The sequence below is a fragment of the Sphaerodactylus townsendi genome, linkage group LG01, assembly GCF_021028975.2.
Source record: "Sphaerodactylus townsendi isolate TG3544 linkage group LG01, MPM_Stown_v2.3, whole genome shotgun sequence".
NCBI classification, from domain to species: Eukaryota; Metazoa; Chordata; class Lepidosauria; order Squamata; family Sphaerodactylidae; genus Sphaerodactylus; species Sphaerodactylus townsendi.
The window spans coordinates 141553808-141569475 of record NC_059425.1 but is presented as its reverse complement, the minus strand read 5'-3'; the positions used below and the strand labels follow the sequence as shown (position 1 = coordinate 141569475).

General features: G+C 45.9%; 1 protein-coding gene across 2 annotated transcripts in view; it reads left to right on the top strand.

Annotated features, from left to right (window-relative positions):
* Positions 1–14701: 14701 nt before the first annotated feature.
* The window catches only part of KCNQ5 (potassium voltage-gated channel subfamily Q member 5), a 376112-nt gene continuing 375145 nt past the window's right edge, over positions 14702–15668 (top strand). For both annotated transcript variants that reach the window (XM_048495892.1, XM_048495882.1), the window contains exon 1: positions 14702–15072. In XM_048495892.1, the coding sequence (XP_048351849.1) occupies positions 14702–15072 (371 nt within the window). The remainder of the gene's footprint in view (positions 15073–15668) is intronic.

The window sequence follows — 15668 nt, the reverse complement described above, 5'->3', positions numbered from 1 at the left end:
AGATTTTCTGCTAACATTTACATGTTCAAGGACATTTGAATGTTCCCCATATCCACCACATATTGTGCCATCAAAGTCCTGAACAATAAGGCAACTCTTTTGTCCTGATATATTTATAATTTCAATAGCTATTTGATAAAGTTACAGTATATTTTCCCTACTGTTGCTCATCTTTCTAAATATATCTTTATGTGTAAATCTAACTACCACTAGAGGGCACAAAATTCTTACAGTATTTTTTTCTTGATAACACACAAAATATATCAACTGCTGTGTTTGAAATGTTTGTCAAATGAGTTTCTTTGTATGTTTTGTCCCAATTCTGCAAACCCATCCATTTGTAGTCATCTAGCATGACTGGGTAGAATTTTGACTACAAAGAGATTTTAAAAGGCTTCACATTTAATCCTTTCTCCACTGTGATGTTTTTGGCAGCTAATGTGCACTTATTATTAGTTCTTAAGGTTGTATATCCTTGGTGCTGTATTTTACATGTACTCAAAGCAGAATGACCTGTATCCAAAGAACTGCTAGAAGAGTTCCACTTTTACAATAGGACTTTTATGCATCCTTCCTGCTATAGGCCTCTGCAATGTGAAAAGTCATTCCTGAAAATTGGGAATGCTCCAAGACAATATGCATTGCGGCATGGGGAGGTCAACAGAGAGGAGTGGTATTGCCAATATCCACCACATATTGTGCCATCAAAGTCCTGAACAATAAGGCAACTCTTTTGTCCTGATATATTTATAACTATTATAGTTAGTTTCCTATTTTACTGCGGCTTTTAAAGGTTTTAGTTGTTTTTTTTGGCTGTACCACGGTCAGGTTACGCCAGGCTGTTGTCACTTCAGAGCCCCCTAGGGGATGGGGCGGCTCAAAAGAGAAATCCTGAAAAATAAATAAATAAATAAATAAATAAATAAATAAATAAATAAATAATATCCTGCTTATGAGTGGAAATCCCGCCATTTCTCTAATGGTCAGTCTGGTATAATCCAGGATTCTAGACTTGGACAAAATGCAGATCTTCCCCTGGCATATTCATTACTGCTGTGTTATTTGTGCCTCCATGTGTCACAGGCACTTTTTGAATATCCTTAGAGATACAATTAGCAACGAGAAATAAAACCTTTTCCTTCATAAACCTTCACTCACTATGCTCACATAGTCAGGGGTTTTTGTTGTTGTTTTGCGGGGCTGGGGAAGGCAAAACAGCAGCATGGTTAAATCAAAGCAACCCCCCCCCCCACACACACACAAATAAGCATGGGAAGGCTATTTATTAATTATTTATTTCAAATATTAAATGCCACCTTTTCTGCTGTTTAAAGCAGTTTACAGAAACAGTCAAACCAGCAGCAATATTTCTGCTTCATCTTGAAAGACGAGGCACTACAGGTTGGAAAGATGTCATGCTTAGAAGAAAAAAAGTTGGTTTTTATACCATGCTTTTGTCTACCTTTAAGGAATTTCAAAGCAGCATGCAATTCCTTCCCCTACCCCAAGGCACCTTATGCGGTAGGTGGGGCTAAGAGAGTTCTGAGAGAACTGTGACTGACCCAAAGTCACCCAGCAGGCTTCGTGTGGAAGAGCAGGGAAACAAACCTGGCTCTCCAGATTACAGCCCACCACTCATTTGGAAGAGCGGAGAATTGAACCTAGTTCTCCAGATTAGTTTTAGTCAGAACATGCCATAGGGTTCCTAGATTTTCAGTGCTGTAATTCCTAAACAGAAGCTTTTTATTGTGAGGGGCCATTGACAACACTACTTCCAGAAGCCCTAGTTTCTAGTTTCCTCTTCCAATCTTGCAATTTATTTGAGAATTGTGTGCAAACAGCAGCAGGATAACTACACAACTTTACAAAGCAAGAAATAGCATGTGTATTAAGGACTATTCTGTGCAACTGATAGGCCCACTCCGCATGGGTCAATAAACACAGGTTTAGGATGGTTAAAAACCCCATTTTTTTAGTTGGGCTTCGCACAGATCCCACCCCTAAGACAAGTCTGCCCCATGTTATTCCCCCCAAACTGGATTTTTTGATAATCATGCTATTTGTGAGTTTTTTCTAAAATCCCAGGTTGCAGCCACTTGCGAGCGATTGGCTGGGCAGGAGGAGCTTTATTCACCTCCGTTTTTCCTTTTTATAAAATTTCATGGCTTACATCTGCATACCCACTCAAGGGCAGATGGTCGTATCGTGAGACATCAGCATGGATGTGGGGGTTCATTTGTACATTTCTGCATAGCTATGTATCGGTGGGAAGTAAATTTTTTAAAAGGGACATGTCCACATGTGAAGACATGACAGCAACCCAGATCGTTTCTGTGGGCTCCAATTGCAGCCTGCACGCATGCATATGAACACAAAAATAGGAAAAAGGGTTACTTTATCCTGACTGCAACCCGCTATACATTTGCTGTGCTATAGGGGCCATAGCAGTGAAAGAAGAATACTTCTCTGTAACCATTACATGCATGGAGCAATTTTTGCAACCTACTTTCTATTGTCAGGCCTCCTGTGAAAATTCTATTAAGTCCTTCATAACTAAAATTAATCAAAATGCTTCTGTTAACAGCAATATCTGAATTAAGGGTTTTCAGGAGCTTGACTTTCTGGATTCCATTTGCATGGACCAGTGCTGGTTCTTAGAAAGGTATAGCCCATTTCTCATCCGATCTCAACTGCCAAGCAGAGTCAGCCCTGGTGAGTACTTGGAAGGGAAGGAAATCTCTGAGAGGAAAACAATGGCAAACCACCTCTGCTTCTCATTTGCCTTGAAAGCCCTTGCTGGGATCACCATAAGTCGGCTGCAATGTGATGGCACATACACACAATTTTAGTTGTTATCTGAGGGTTCTATACCATCTATATGCTTACCCAGTTCCCATTTCATGAGTAAAATGGCATACAATGGAATGGTAAGATCAGTCATGAAAGTTTCCCAAATGAGTACAAGTCAACTTCTATGCTCAAGGGAATAGTGATGCAACCATTGTTGGAATACAAAAGACCAGGGCTAAATTGGTTAAACGCAGGAGCAAAAATATTTCCTGAAAAGCAATAAATTGTAAGAATACTAATCTTTTCTCAATCCTTGCTTTCTGCTGTTGTTTCATCTGCAACTGTTTCCATTATATTATTTCCTTTCTTATAACCATACTAGTGTGGCCCGGCCACGCGTTGCTGTGACTTATTGTGGTGAAATGGGAAAGGAACAGTAGCAGCAAATCAATTGCAGAGGCCAGCAATACATGCTCATGCAAACATGCAGCCTGATACTGTGCGATGTCAGTGATGTGTGTGCCCGCATTCCTTGGGGGCGGGAATGGAAAGGCACCCCTCCCACACATCTAGGCTGGCTGGTCATGATCCTTTACCTGGGAGTAAGTTTGGTTGGTGGCAATGGGTGTCGCTTCTGAGGAAACCCTCTGATGGAGTGCAGCGCATGACCATTCCAAGAAGTATGTCATGGTTGCTGTACTGAGCTTACTCCTGAGTAATGCGTGCCTGGTTTTTCTTAACTGTAACTGCAGTATTCAGGGAATCTAGGGTGCCTGGCCCCTCCCTCCCGTCCACTTGCAGGTAAGCCCCTCACTCTCTTCCCTCCTCCCTTCTCTTCCTTTGCATGCCACCCCTCCCCCTCCCTCGCCTTCCCTTTCCCTCCGCTAGGGTGGGTGGAGTCATATCAAGATGCTGGGCCCCTGCCTCCCCTCCCTTGCATGCCACCCCTCACTCTCTTCCCTCTCTCACTTCTCTTTCCTTGCATGCCTCCCCCACCGTCCTTTTCCTCTCCCTCCCTCTCTTCCCTTGCATGCCACCCAGTGGTGGGATCCAAAAATTTTAGTAACAGGTTCCCATGCTGGCGGGATTCCGAAACTGTGGCGTTAAGCGCCAATGGGGCCTGGGCCGGGGCACGACGGCGGGCGTGGCCGGCCATTCCAGGGGTGGGGCATTACTGGGCGGGGCTGTGGCAAGGACGCAGCCGCTGTGCCGGTTCTTGGGTGGGAAACGAATGCCTTGAAGCCGAGGCACCTTGCCACTCAGCAGCTTCTAGTGCACCTCCTGCTAGACTGCTTCAAGTTCTGCGCGCTACTTCTGAGAGAAGGGGCGTAACTGAGGCAAAAATCACGTGACAAAATCACCAATTAGTAACCCCCTCTCGGCACACACAAATAATTAGTAACCTACTCTCGGGAACCTGTGAGAAACTGCTGAATCCCATCTCTGATGCCACCCCTCCCTCTCAGTGGCAGTGGAGGTTAAGAGCTCGTGTATCTAATCTGAAGTAACCGGGTTTGATTCTCTGTTCTGCTGCCTGAGCTGTGGAGGCTTATCTGGGGAATTCAGAGTAGCCAGTACACTCCCACACACGCCAGCTGGGTGACCTTGGGCTAGTCACAGCTTCTCGGAGCTCTCTCAGTCCCACCTACCTCACAGGGTGTTTGTTGTGAGGGGGGAAGGGCAAGGAGATTGTCAGCCCCTTTGAGTCTCCTACAGGAGAGAAAGGGGGGATATAAATCCAAACTCCTCCTCCTCCTCTTCCTCTTCCTCTCCTCCTCCTCCTCCCCTCTCCCTCGTGTGTATGTGTGTATATGTGTTTCACTTCCACTCGAGTTACTGCCTATGTGCTGTTTCCACTGCTCATCTTTGGCCATCTGAGTGAACATTCTAAGGGCACGAACATTCTAAGAGTGACAGTTACACACAGGCCCCTCCCTGTCCTTCACCAGGGAGCGCCAGGAAAAAGGCGTTTTTACCTGGGCCAGGTATGAAATTTCAGGTATGTGAACATCTGAAAACACTCTCGCCTGACTGACTATAGTGGCTGGGAATTTTCAGAGGAATTGGCCCAGCAGTTACTGAGGTACCCTGTCATCAACACATACACGGTTAGCTTTTTATATATATAGATTGTATTTTATTATTAATCAAACAGGGAATTCCAGCCATCCAAGAATCACATTCTAACTGTGCTGATGAAATGATGCTATATATCCAATTTGGTTTGGCAACATGCTGATATCTCTGTGGACAAACCTAGCCAGTTTGATGCTTCCAGAGTAGGTAAACGATGTTGACCCTGTTGGGGATGTTTGCCAAAAGCACACATGCCCCTTTCAGATCATCCTAAACCAAAATCAATATGTTGAATCAAGAAGATATTTTACATTTGTCAGCAGGTACCAGATGGGGCTGTAGAAAAAATATTAGGAGAAAGGTCACAAAAGATTTGGAGAGGGGGAATAAGCTCTGTCTTCCCAAACATAAACAATGCTATTCCTATTCAGATAGGGTAGATAATTTTTCAGTAAGTCTGCCCATCCTTGCCCCCTACACCTATCACTGATGGCTGGTGCATCATTTACTATATTTCAAATAAAATGATAAAATATATTGTTTCTGGATGAAAGGGATTTGCTGCATGAAGTGAGTTTCAAACTAGGCTGAACATGACTTTGTTGGTCTGATGGATGATTTTTTTTTCTTTGCCTATGGTGGGAGTGTCCAGTGGAGGAACCGGGTTTGATTCCCCGCTCTGTCGCTTGAGCTGTGGAGGCTTATCTGGAGAATCCAGATTAGCCTGTACATTCCAACCCATGTCAGCTGGGTGACCTTGCGCTAGTCACAGTTCTTCTGAGCTTTCTCAGCCCCACCTACCTCACAGGGTGTTTGTTGGGAGGAGAGAAGGGGAAGGAGTTTGGAAGCCCCTTTGAGTCTCCTACAGGAGAAAAAGGGGGGACATAAATCCAACTCTTCTTCTTATATAGTTTTGACTTCTGTCTGGTTTGGTACTTGTAGAAGGTAATATCAGAAAATTATTGCTGTACCAATGGGGAATTTTCCTGCAAAATTATGCAAGTTTCTAGGATTCAGATCATGTACTGATGTTGCATGCAAAGAAAATCTACATTCTGAGAGAACAGGCTCACAACCTGGAGAATTCCTTAACCAGCTTCTAAATTTTCAAGTATATCTTCTAGCAAAGGACTCCATGTATTAGTTAGAGCTGATATACCAGTTGAGACCTTTCCTGGAGAATAAGGTCGTGCCACTATTCCACTTGCTTCGGTAATCCTTCACACTAGTTATTGCATTGTACATTATGTTCTGCCCAGAAGATCCAACTTATGAAAAATGCAGTTGCACACTTTCTGGCAGGGATAAATAGAAGAAAATTCTTCCTGCTATAGTGATCCTAAATTTGTTCTGCCTTTCTGTTATGTCATAGACAAGATTCAAGGTGCAAGACAAGTTATGAATATGGAAGTATGCTTGAAAGTACTCATCTTGATGTATGATTGCACCCTGTAGCTCAACCTGAGAGCAGTCTTTCTACTCATGAAATATATAAAGAATATTACGTGAGGTTTTTTCCTTTGAAAAAGTAAAATAGCGAAGAAATAGCGAAGAGCACAGGAATATAGGGATTGTTTATAATAATTCACCCAAAATATTTATGTTAAAGTAGAAACACAGTGTTTAAGATGTATTTTAGATGTTTACTACCATGCAATTGTACCAGTGAGGTCCTAAAAATGAATTAAAATATTCAAAGAACAGATAGAATGTCTGAGTTTGACTACTCTTAAATCTGTTATGTTTATTATTATTTAGAAAATAAGAATCAACTGTATGTTATGTTTATTATTATTTTAAAAATAAGAACCACTTTAGAAATCTTGGCAAAAGTCATGCTTTTTTCTGAGAATCTATAGGTGCCAGTGCCACTGGAGTTGGTGAACCATTTCTGATTCCAGATGAAGTGTGTCCATCATTATAACCTTGAAAGTCTAGTGTGGCTTGCATCCTCCATACCTTCAAGAAAGTTTTCACCCCTTAAGTCTTGCTGCTCTTTAAGATCTTCAAGGAAGCCTAGCTTTAAGATCATTCTGTCTATCACATTAGGCCTTCAGATGAATACTTCAGATTTAATAGCCAAACCACATTAATGACTGAAAAAAAATCTCCAGTTTTATGTGGTGGTTTCCCATCCAGCTTGTGCATGCCACTCTAAGAGAAAACTTCCAGATTCATGGTTAACCAGAATTTGTCATTATGTTCACCACACACTATGGATGATGCCATTCTCATAAACAGGTTTCCAAACCATGATTAACTTTATGTGTAAAGACCTGTATCGGCAGCAGAACTGGTACATTCATGATTTTAAAATACATAGAGTTTGCTAGTAATATGCTGATGTTGTTTACAAGAAACAGTATCAAATTCTCACTGGACAAATAAATAAAAGTTAGGATTGTGGCTGTCTCTTTTAACATAAACACTCTCATTTCCTCATGGTTTTCCACTTTTTCTCCAGCAAAAATTTTGTGTTTTTCAGAGTTACATGACAATAAAAACACAACAGTTGCCGTTTTTCCTGATAGGGACATGAAATTTTGGGAAATGTTCCACTTACTTCTTGAGCTGCACATGCTCTGCTGGGTGCCACCAACTTGGCTGGCGAGGAGTGCAAAGTGTGGCCTGGCACTGGATGCCACTTGCCAGCTCTACTTGCTCACCCTTCTGCCAGTTTGGGGGCTCCAGCATCTTTTGGGCATCTTTGCTGCTGCACTTCTACCCCTGCCTGTCCCAGCCTCCCCATGTTGCCAGCCTCCCCATGTTGCGCCAGTGGCCCTGCTTCTCTACCCCCTGTTGTGTCTCTGCCCTCAGGGGATGGCATGGAGGCCTGAAGCTCATCTTCAGGGCAAAAAGAACATGCCAGAGATGTGCCCATCTCACAAGCCAGTAGGCCTAAGGGCACTTCTTTATGGTCCACTTCACAGAGTTCCAATAACAAAGTGGCAGGTGAATGTGCCACATCAGAAGGAGCTTCTTGGAGGCAAGTGAGATGGCCATGAGGGGACAGGAGAAGTCTAGTGCCTCCCCTGGGAAGCAAGTTTTCTCTATTAGGGAGAATGCTGGCCATGCTGGGGAGAGGACACAATTTGAAGCTTGCTCCAGGTGCCATTTTCTGTAGATATACCCCCTATCAGTTGTTGGCCTTATTTTGAGTAAGGTGATACTGGGATAGGTGTTTTATACTGTTCATTTCAATCCATCTATGAGCTGTCCCTAAAACATTCTGGAGTGCTCTGACCATTTCAAACAGTTCTGTGCTCTGCTCCTTTTTTGCATCATATTCTTTTTTGGCTTTTTAAAAACATTATAAGATTAGTGCTATAGCACTATTGCTATTCATCAGCATTCAAATCCACTGGATTGCTATGATGCTATAGTGCTATTGCATTACTTTTTGAACATTTTATAAAAAGCTGAAAAATAACATATTGCTTAAAAAGGCAGAAAAAGTGGTCCTTTCTTAAGCATTCCAGACTAGCCTTGAGCACCAATAGAAAATATCAGTAAATTTCAGGTTCAGGTGTTTTTTACCTGGTAAGGCCGAATAGAGTCAATATCCATTTGACTCTATTCGGCTCTTACTGAAAATATATGGATTTTTAAAAACGAACCTGAAATTAGAACTGCCCTCTCTGGCACTTCTGGGCTGTTCTCCTCATGACTTTCTCTTCCTCTCAGCCTGTCACACAGGATCTGTCAGATCTTCACCACCTCCATGTCTGAGGTGTGGATCTTGCATGTTGGACTGAGCTTGCTCAGCCTGATATGCAAGATCTGTCAGATCTCTGCCCCCACCCCATGCCCTTCAAGCCTAGGCTTAGATAGTAAAGCGGGGGAGGGGTGTGTGTGTGTTCTGAGCCCCACATGGAAGTCTGGAGCTGTTCTCCTTACTCCTCTTCTACCCAAGCTGGAAGGGCATGGATCTTGCATGTTGGGTTGAGCTAGTTCTGCCCAACATACAGGATCTACCTCTTTTCCCCTCCTTTGCTGGTTTCCAAGGGGAGAGAGAGAAAAAACTTTTCATATACACCTAGAGGTTTGGGTCAGTTAAAGAAAAAACCCCAAAAACCAATATGGCTTTTTTCATTTTTTTTTCTCTGATTCAGGTTTACTGAATTAGGCTTTTCAAATACACCGGGGGGGGGGGGGTCGGTTAAAGACACCCCCCTCAAAAAAAGCTTACAGCTTTTTTCAGGTTTTTTCTCTGATTCAGGTTTATTGAATCACCAAGCCTAATCCAGATATTTTAAATAGTACGCTGCAGTGATTCAAAAGTGCAAGGAAAACCTGAAAATGGGCTGAACCCTGCCATGCCAATGGGACAAGATGATTGCTCTGGAAGAGTTTTTAAAAATCTGTCAGCAGCCAGAAGCCAAAATGGCTGCGTCTTATATATGTATGTATATGTATATATGTATATGTATATATAATTAACAACTTGTTTCTCAAATTATAAGGGCGGTTTGAAAGCAGGCAAGGTCTTGCCTGCAAACATGTACATTGCAATAATTAAAGGAAAAGCAATTAGATATAGAACACATGAGTTGCAACATGCATGTCATGGAAAATTTTATTGTGGTCAGTTGGCAGGAGAAGCCAACCTGGAGGCTTTGTGGAGGCTGAAACCTACATAACCCCTTTTATGGTTTTATGGAAAGAGAAACTTCCATAAGGATCTATTAATAAAGCGGTCCAGAAAACACATAACCCTGTGAGCCAACTTTTCTTACTTTAAGGACTGAGTTTCAAAGGTCAGCTACTGCAGAGGATACAGAGGCTGTAATCTTTAGAAGCTGCTAGGACCTGATGTGCCTTCTGCTCTGATTGTCTCCATGATTCTTATCTCAGGTACATTGACAAGAGACTGCTATCATTACTGTTGTTTGCCGGTCAGATTTATATCTAAGGCTGCCACCAATGTGCTATCCCTTTAATAGAGGTTTAATGTGTGCAATTGGGCAGCTGAAGCTTTCCATAGTATGGAGGTAAATAAGATCATCTGTAAACAACATCCAGTTATGCTGCTATTAAAGAGACAGGACTTTTTTTTCTCCAGGTCTCTTGGCAACACTATGTATAACTTGGCTGAACCCCTGCTTGCTAAATCTCAGAATCCCATTTGCCTAAAATGTAGATACCCAGAAATGGATCGTGTTGTTGGGCCTTTCCCCACTTACCAATTGTTGTGGGCCAAAGGGCATCTACCCCACATTTGTTAGACTCCGCAACTTTTGAGAACGGAGAAGTTGTTCCCCATATCATTTTGCTCTTTGGGAAATCTTCCCTAAATAATGCGGGGTCAGAATTGCAGCGTTCCCAAGAGCACATGTTCTGCTGCGATCACAGCCACCAGAGGGCGGGGCTCTGTTTTGATAGGCTGGCACGCCGTTTGGGAGGTCGGACACTCAGTTGCTGATCTGCTGTGGCCCTGTCCATGCATCTCTGAAGCCACCTTTTCAAAGACATCTATATTTCTGTGCTTGCTATGCAAGGCGCTCTGGACCGCCTGCTCCCCCCAAATGGTTTCTTCCTCACGCCATGCCACACCTCGCCCAGAGCGTTTACTGGAAATTGCTGATATTGCAGCGGAGGCACCACTTGAGATATCCATAACGGAAGGACGTGGAGTTGTTGATTCACAATTTTGTATTTACGTGTGCTCGACTAGACGTTCAGACAACAACGATTTTGTAAATGGAAATGGCGGAAATAGAAAAGAAAATTTGCGCATGCGCAACGCGCACACACCGCCCTGCCACGGCCTGATTGGATGGAAAGGGAACGTCACCGGGAACGGCGCGAAATTTAGTTTCGCTTTCCACTGCCGATGTTCCCCACAACCCTGCTCAGTGCGGGGTACTCCAAAACGTTGCTCTTCCAACCGGTCCAAAAATAACGCGTGCTAAGGTGGCGGAAAAGCACCAGAATCGGGGTGGCCGCATTGCCATCGCTGGTGCCGTGGGGAGCACTGCAGAACCCCGGGTCATTTTGCCAGATTGGCCCGCAACAATTGGTAAGTGGGGAAAGGCCCGTTGTTGTTTTTTTAAACTTTTGAATGCCTGCTTTCTGCAACTCAGGCTGGCAGATTTGGAAACAAGTTATAGATTGTCCCATCTGCTGGCACACAAATTGTATTCATACTATCTTGAATGTGTAAATGCTGTTTAATGTATGGCAACTGACATTTCTTTTAGCACAGAATTGTACATTTGATAATGCTTCTACTCAGTTGTGGCAAGTCTGCTTAATAATTCTTTCCTATAGCGAGGCTGTAATTCTCTTAGAAAGGATAGGTTTTCTTACCTTGAACGGGTAGTCTATTCTCTAGTATAAGGGTCTACAATGTGGTGCCTAGGGGTGCCCACTGAACCTTATTTGGTGCCTGCAAAAGTGTTTTAGGAAGTTGGTGTGCCAGGTAGAGGTTTTGCCCAGCAAGGCTTCGGACTAGCCACTGGAGATTTGATTGGCTATGCAGATTTTTTTAAAAGTTTCTTTGGCGGAGCTGCCACCACAGCACAAAGATCTACATTATGTTACTGAAGTTAAGCTATGGCGATCATTATGTGACTAGCTGCGCCTCCTGCAGACACACTTTTGTGGCAACTATTTTGTTGTTTCATCCACCAGGCTATATCAGAATTCCAAATGTGGTCCATATACTCTAAAAGATTGGGGACCACTACTGTAGTACATAGACTGATCTCCTTAGATTTCAGAAGCTAAGCAGAGATGGTACTTGAAAGGAATGGTGCCAAGGAAGACTCTGAAGATGGTTTGCCATTGCCTGCCTTGACATCACAATCCTGGTTTTCCTTGGCGATCTCCCATACAAACATTAGCCAGGGTCAAGGCTGACAGAGTGTGACTGGCCCAAGGTCACCCAGCAAGCTACCATGGTGCAAGTGGGGGTCTGAATATAATCCAACATTCTAACCACTACACCACACTGGCTCTCACATAAAACTTAAATGAAATTGTCGAAGACTTTCACTGCCAGATTCAGCTGGTTCTGGTGGGTTTTCCGGGCTGTGTGGCCGTAGTCTGGTGGATCTTGTTCCTAACGTTTCACCTGCATCTGTGGCTGGCATCTTCAGAGGTGTATCACAGAGGGTAGTGTGTTTATTGTTGAAGGCTTTCACGGCCAGAATCACTGGGGTGCTGTGTGGTTTCCGGGCTGTATGGCCGTGTTCTAACAGCATTCTCTCCTGACGTTTTGCCTGCATCTGTGGCTGGCATCTTCAGAGAATCTGATCCTAGAACACGGCCATACAGCCCAGAAACCACACAGCACCCCAAAAGTCTGTTTCTCACTGTGTCTAGACCTGTTCACCCAGACCTTTGACCTTTGACCCCTTAATGTCCATCCAGTCTGAAGTAGGGGAGAATATGTGGTAGATATATGGTTTTTAGGATTGTTGTATATGGGGTTTTTTAAATTTGTTTTTACTTTTATAAGCTGCCCTGAGACTTCTGTAAAGGGCAGGGTATACATTCCACAAAATAAATACATAAATAAAAATAATTTATTTGCTTAAGAAACCAATCCTATGCACCATGCATTGGGGGCAAACATCACTGAACACAGTTGGAGTCATTTCTAAGTAAATGTGCACTGGACTGGACTGCATGGGGATTCAAAAGATGTTAGTTTTTTTCCTACCCAGTCAGGGGACAGCAGAGCAGTATATACAAATAACATAATAGATCAGCTAATAAAGTACTCTCCATAATGGAAAAGTCAAGTCATATTTAAAGGGTACATATGAATATTTTTATCACATTATGCTTGAGTGTTTTTATGACTTTGGCAAGAAAATTCGAAGTTAACCCTGAACCTTGAGGGGCTTTAAGCGGTAGCAGGACAACGAAAGCCTCTTCTTTATTGCACTTGTTGTCAAAGCATCACAGCCTGACCTGATTTCTTTTCAAAGGAGTTTGCCTGCCTGTGGATGGCCAGGCTGGGTGCAGTTGACATTAGGAAATTAATGTCACGCTGGGCTTTTAACCGCAATATGCAAAAAAAAAAAGGCAGCAAGATCCAAGCAACAGGAAGTGATGGCTTCTGCTTTTCCTAGAGAAACACAGCTGCTGTGAAAGAAAGGTAAACCCATCAGCAGGTTGAGAATCCTAAATGACCCCTGGCGTTTCTTTACCTACCGGGCGAAGTGGCTTGAAAAGTCATATCTGGCTTCTTCGCAGGTCAACGCCTTCCCCCCCCCCACCCTTGCGGGAGGATCTGTGGCGGCGAGGAGGACCCCCAACTTGGCCACCGCCGTGGATTCCCTCGCCTAGAGCGGCTGTCAGTCACGTGGGAAGCGAGCTCCAGCTAGCTGAAAAGCACATTGCTCCAGAGAAAAGGGGAGAGCTGGTGGTGTTTGCCGGGCGCCGGGCGGGGTGGACCGCTGGAGCGGCCTGGAGGGAGCGAGGGCGGCCGCAAATGTCAAGGAAGGGAGAGGGGGCATGCCTCCGACCCCGCGTCGCCGCCACCTGCTTTCTTCCAGACGTGCCGCGATGAGAGACGCTCGAGCGGGCTAGCGGCTCTGTTCTTCCCACCAGGCTGGGTTTCGGGCGCTGGGAAGAAGGGCCGGGCGGGCTGTCTCCGCAGAAGGGAAGGATTGCTTCCGAAGAGCCGTCCTCATCCATCTGCGCCTTTGCTCGTATCCAAGCTTGGGCAAAACTTCCTGGGACTTGCCCGGAGTTCGTTCGCGCCAAAAGAAGAGCGTCCTGTCCACCCAAGTGATTTGGCTGTCGGGTCACGGGGGCAACGTCAAGGCAGTTTTCTTAGGCTCTCTCGGGGGTCTCAGCAAAACGTACCCAGCCAGTAATAACAGGGAGACAGGCGGGTGTTTGTGTCGTGTAACCAGTACCGTTGGGCAAAGCCCATAAAAAACCTGAACAGCAACGATTAAAAAATAACTGCGCGCGCCTCTTTTCAGAGTTTTCCTCCCGTTTGCACAGAAGGAGCTGCTGGCGGCTGCCAGACTTGAGGCAGTAGCTTGAAGGACTTCTCACATCCCCATCCTGGGAGCCGCTGGCGCGCCTTTTGCCGCTCCTTGGCACGGAGAGCGAAGACGCCTGGGTGCATCCTCCTCCGCCTCTTCCCCCCGCCTTGCTTCTCTTCAGGCGCATTTTATTGGGTGGCGGAGACTTTCTCTTGCATTGGGACGCAAAGCAACAGCTTGCTCGCCTGGTTGGGAAGTGCCTGTCTTTTCCAGAGCAAAATATACTGACAGCCTAAGGACAGCAGCCTTCAGAAGCCGTTTATGTCTTTCCTCGGCTCTCCCCCCCCCCCCATTTAAAAAACGTTTTCTATACATCAAGGCAGCCCTCTTCTCTTTCCCCTCCCTGCCCCGTCGCCCCACCCCGCAGCCACTCGCCCTCCTCTTGTCGTCTGTGGATGTCTCTGGACCTCGCTCTAGCGCGCGTTTATAGCGAGGGCGGCAGACTCGGTTGTTGTTCCTCCGAAGTTTTGACATAAAAAGAAGGAAACTGAGGACGTGCGAGGGCCCGGAGCCCCTCAGGGCAATCCCCGGACTGGAACTCCTCTGGAGAGAGCCGTCGCCTCTTCCTGCCCGCCTCTTCCCCGCACAAAAGCCCCTCAGACTCCTGGCTGGGAGTTAACAAGGTGGCCCCTCCGGCTCACCCGCCCCGGTTCCTGCTCGGCGGGAGCTGCGGGGAAAGCGAGAGGCGCCTGCTGCTGCTGCTGCTGCCCCCGTCTCTTTTCTCTGCCTTCCTTCTGCCCTCAGCGCCTGGAGGTGGCCGCTCGCCTCCAGCCTCCCACCAAGCGGCTGCCCGCGCCCTTCGCTGCTCCTGCCGCCGCCGTGATGCCATGCCCCGCAGCCACAGCCGAGGAGATGACGAGGGCGGCTCCGCCGGGCTCTGGCTGAAGAGCAGCAGCTCGGCGGGGCGCCGCGGCGGCAGCGGCATGAAGGATGTGGAGTCCGGCCGGAGCAGGGCGCTCCTGAACTCGGCACCCCCGCGAGGGGACGGCTTGCTCCTCTTGGGCGGCGGGCTCGGCTTGCGGGAGACCCGGAGAAGCAAGCAAGGAGGAGCTGCCCGGATGAGCCTGCTGGGGAAGCCGCTCTCCTACAGCAGCAACCCGACCCACCGGCGGAACGCCAAGTACAGGAGGCTGCAAAACTATCTTTACAACGTGCTGGAAAGACCCAGAGGGTGGGCGTTCATCTACCACGCGTTTGTGTGAGTACAGCCGCGCGCGCCCTCCACGTTTGCATCTCTTTTTCTGGTGATATTTGCTACTTGGGTGGGATGGGAGGAACACCGTCCTGGCCGTCGAGTGGCTACATTGAGGGAAAGGGGCACACAGGTGCAAAAGCTCACTGAATCGCCACTGAGATGCTCTGCAAGCCGGCGTCTCTTGTGTGCTGTGATGATGTCCTGGAGTGAGGCCCGTGCCCCCTGAACACTTTGCGTGGATCAGTTACCCATCCAAAGGGCATTTTCACACATTGTGGCACCAGACGCGCCATTGAGCTACTTGCGCACATTTGTATGTTTGGTTCATGAGAGGGAGAATACGGGGAGGGGAAAGCCATTAAAACTGGGTGTACTGTGAACTGTCTAACAAAAGGAGGGAATCCCGCCACTTTTTAAAGAGATGCAATCCTGTGTACACTGGCCTGGCAGCAATCCTACAACTAGTTTATTGACTTCCAGGTTAAATATACCCAGGATCATAAATCGCATGTTATGTTTGAAAGTGTCCTTAAAAATCTTACCTCTATGTTATACTTGTAATTTTCACTTTCATGATTGCAAAGGGTGAAACAGACTTC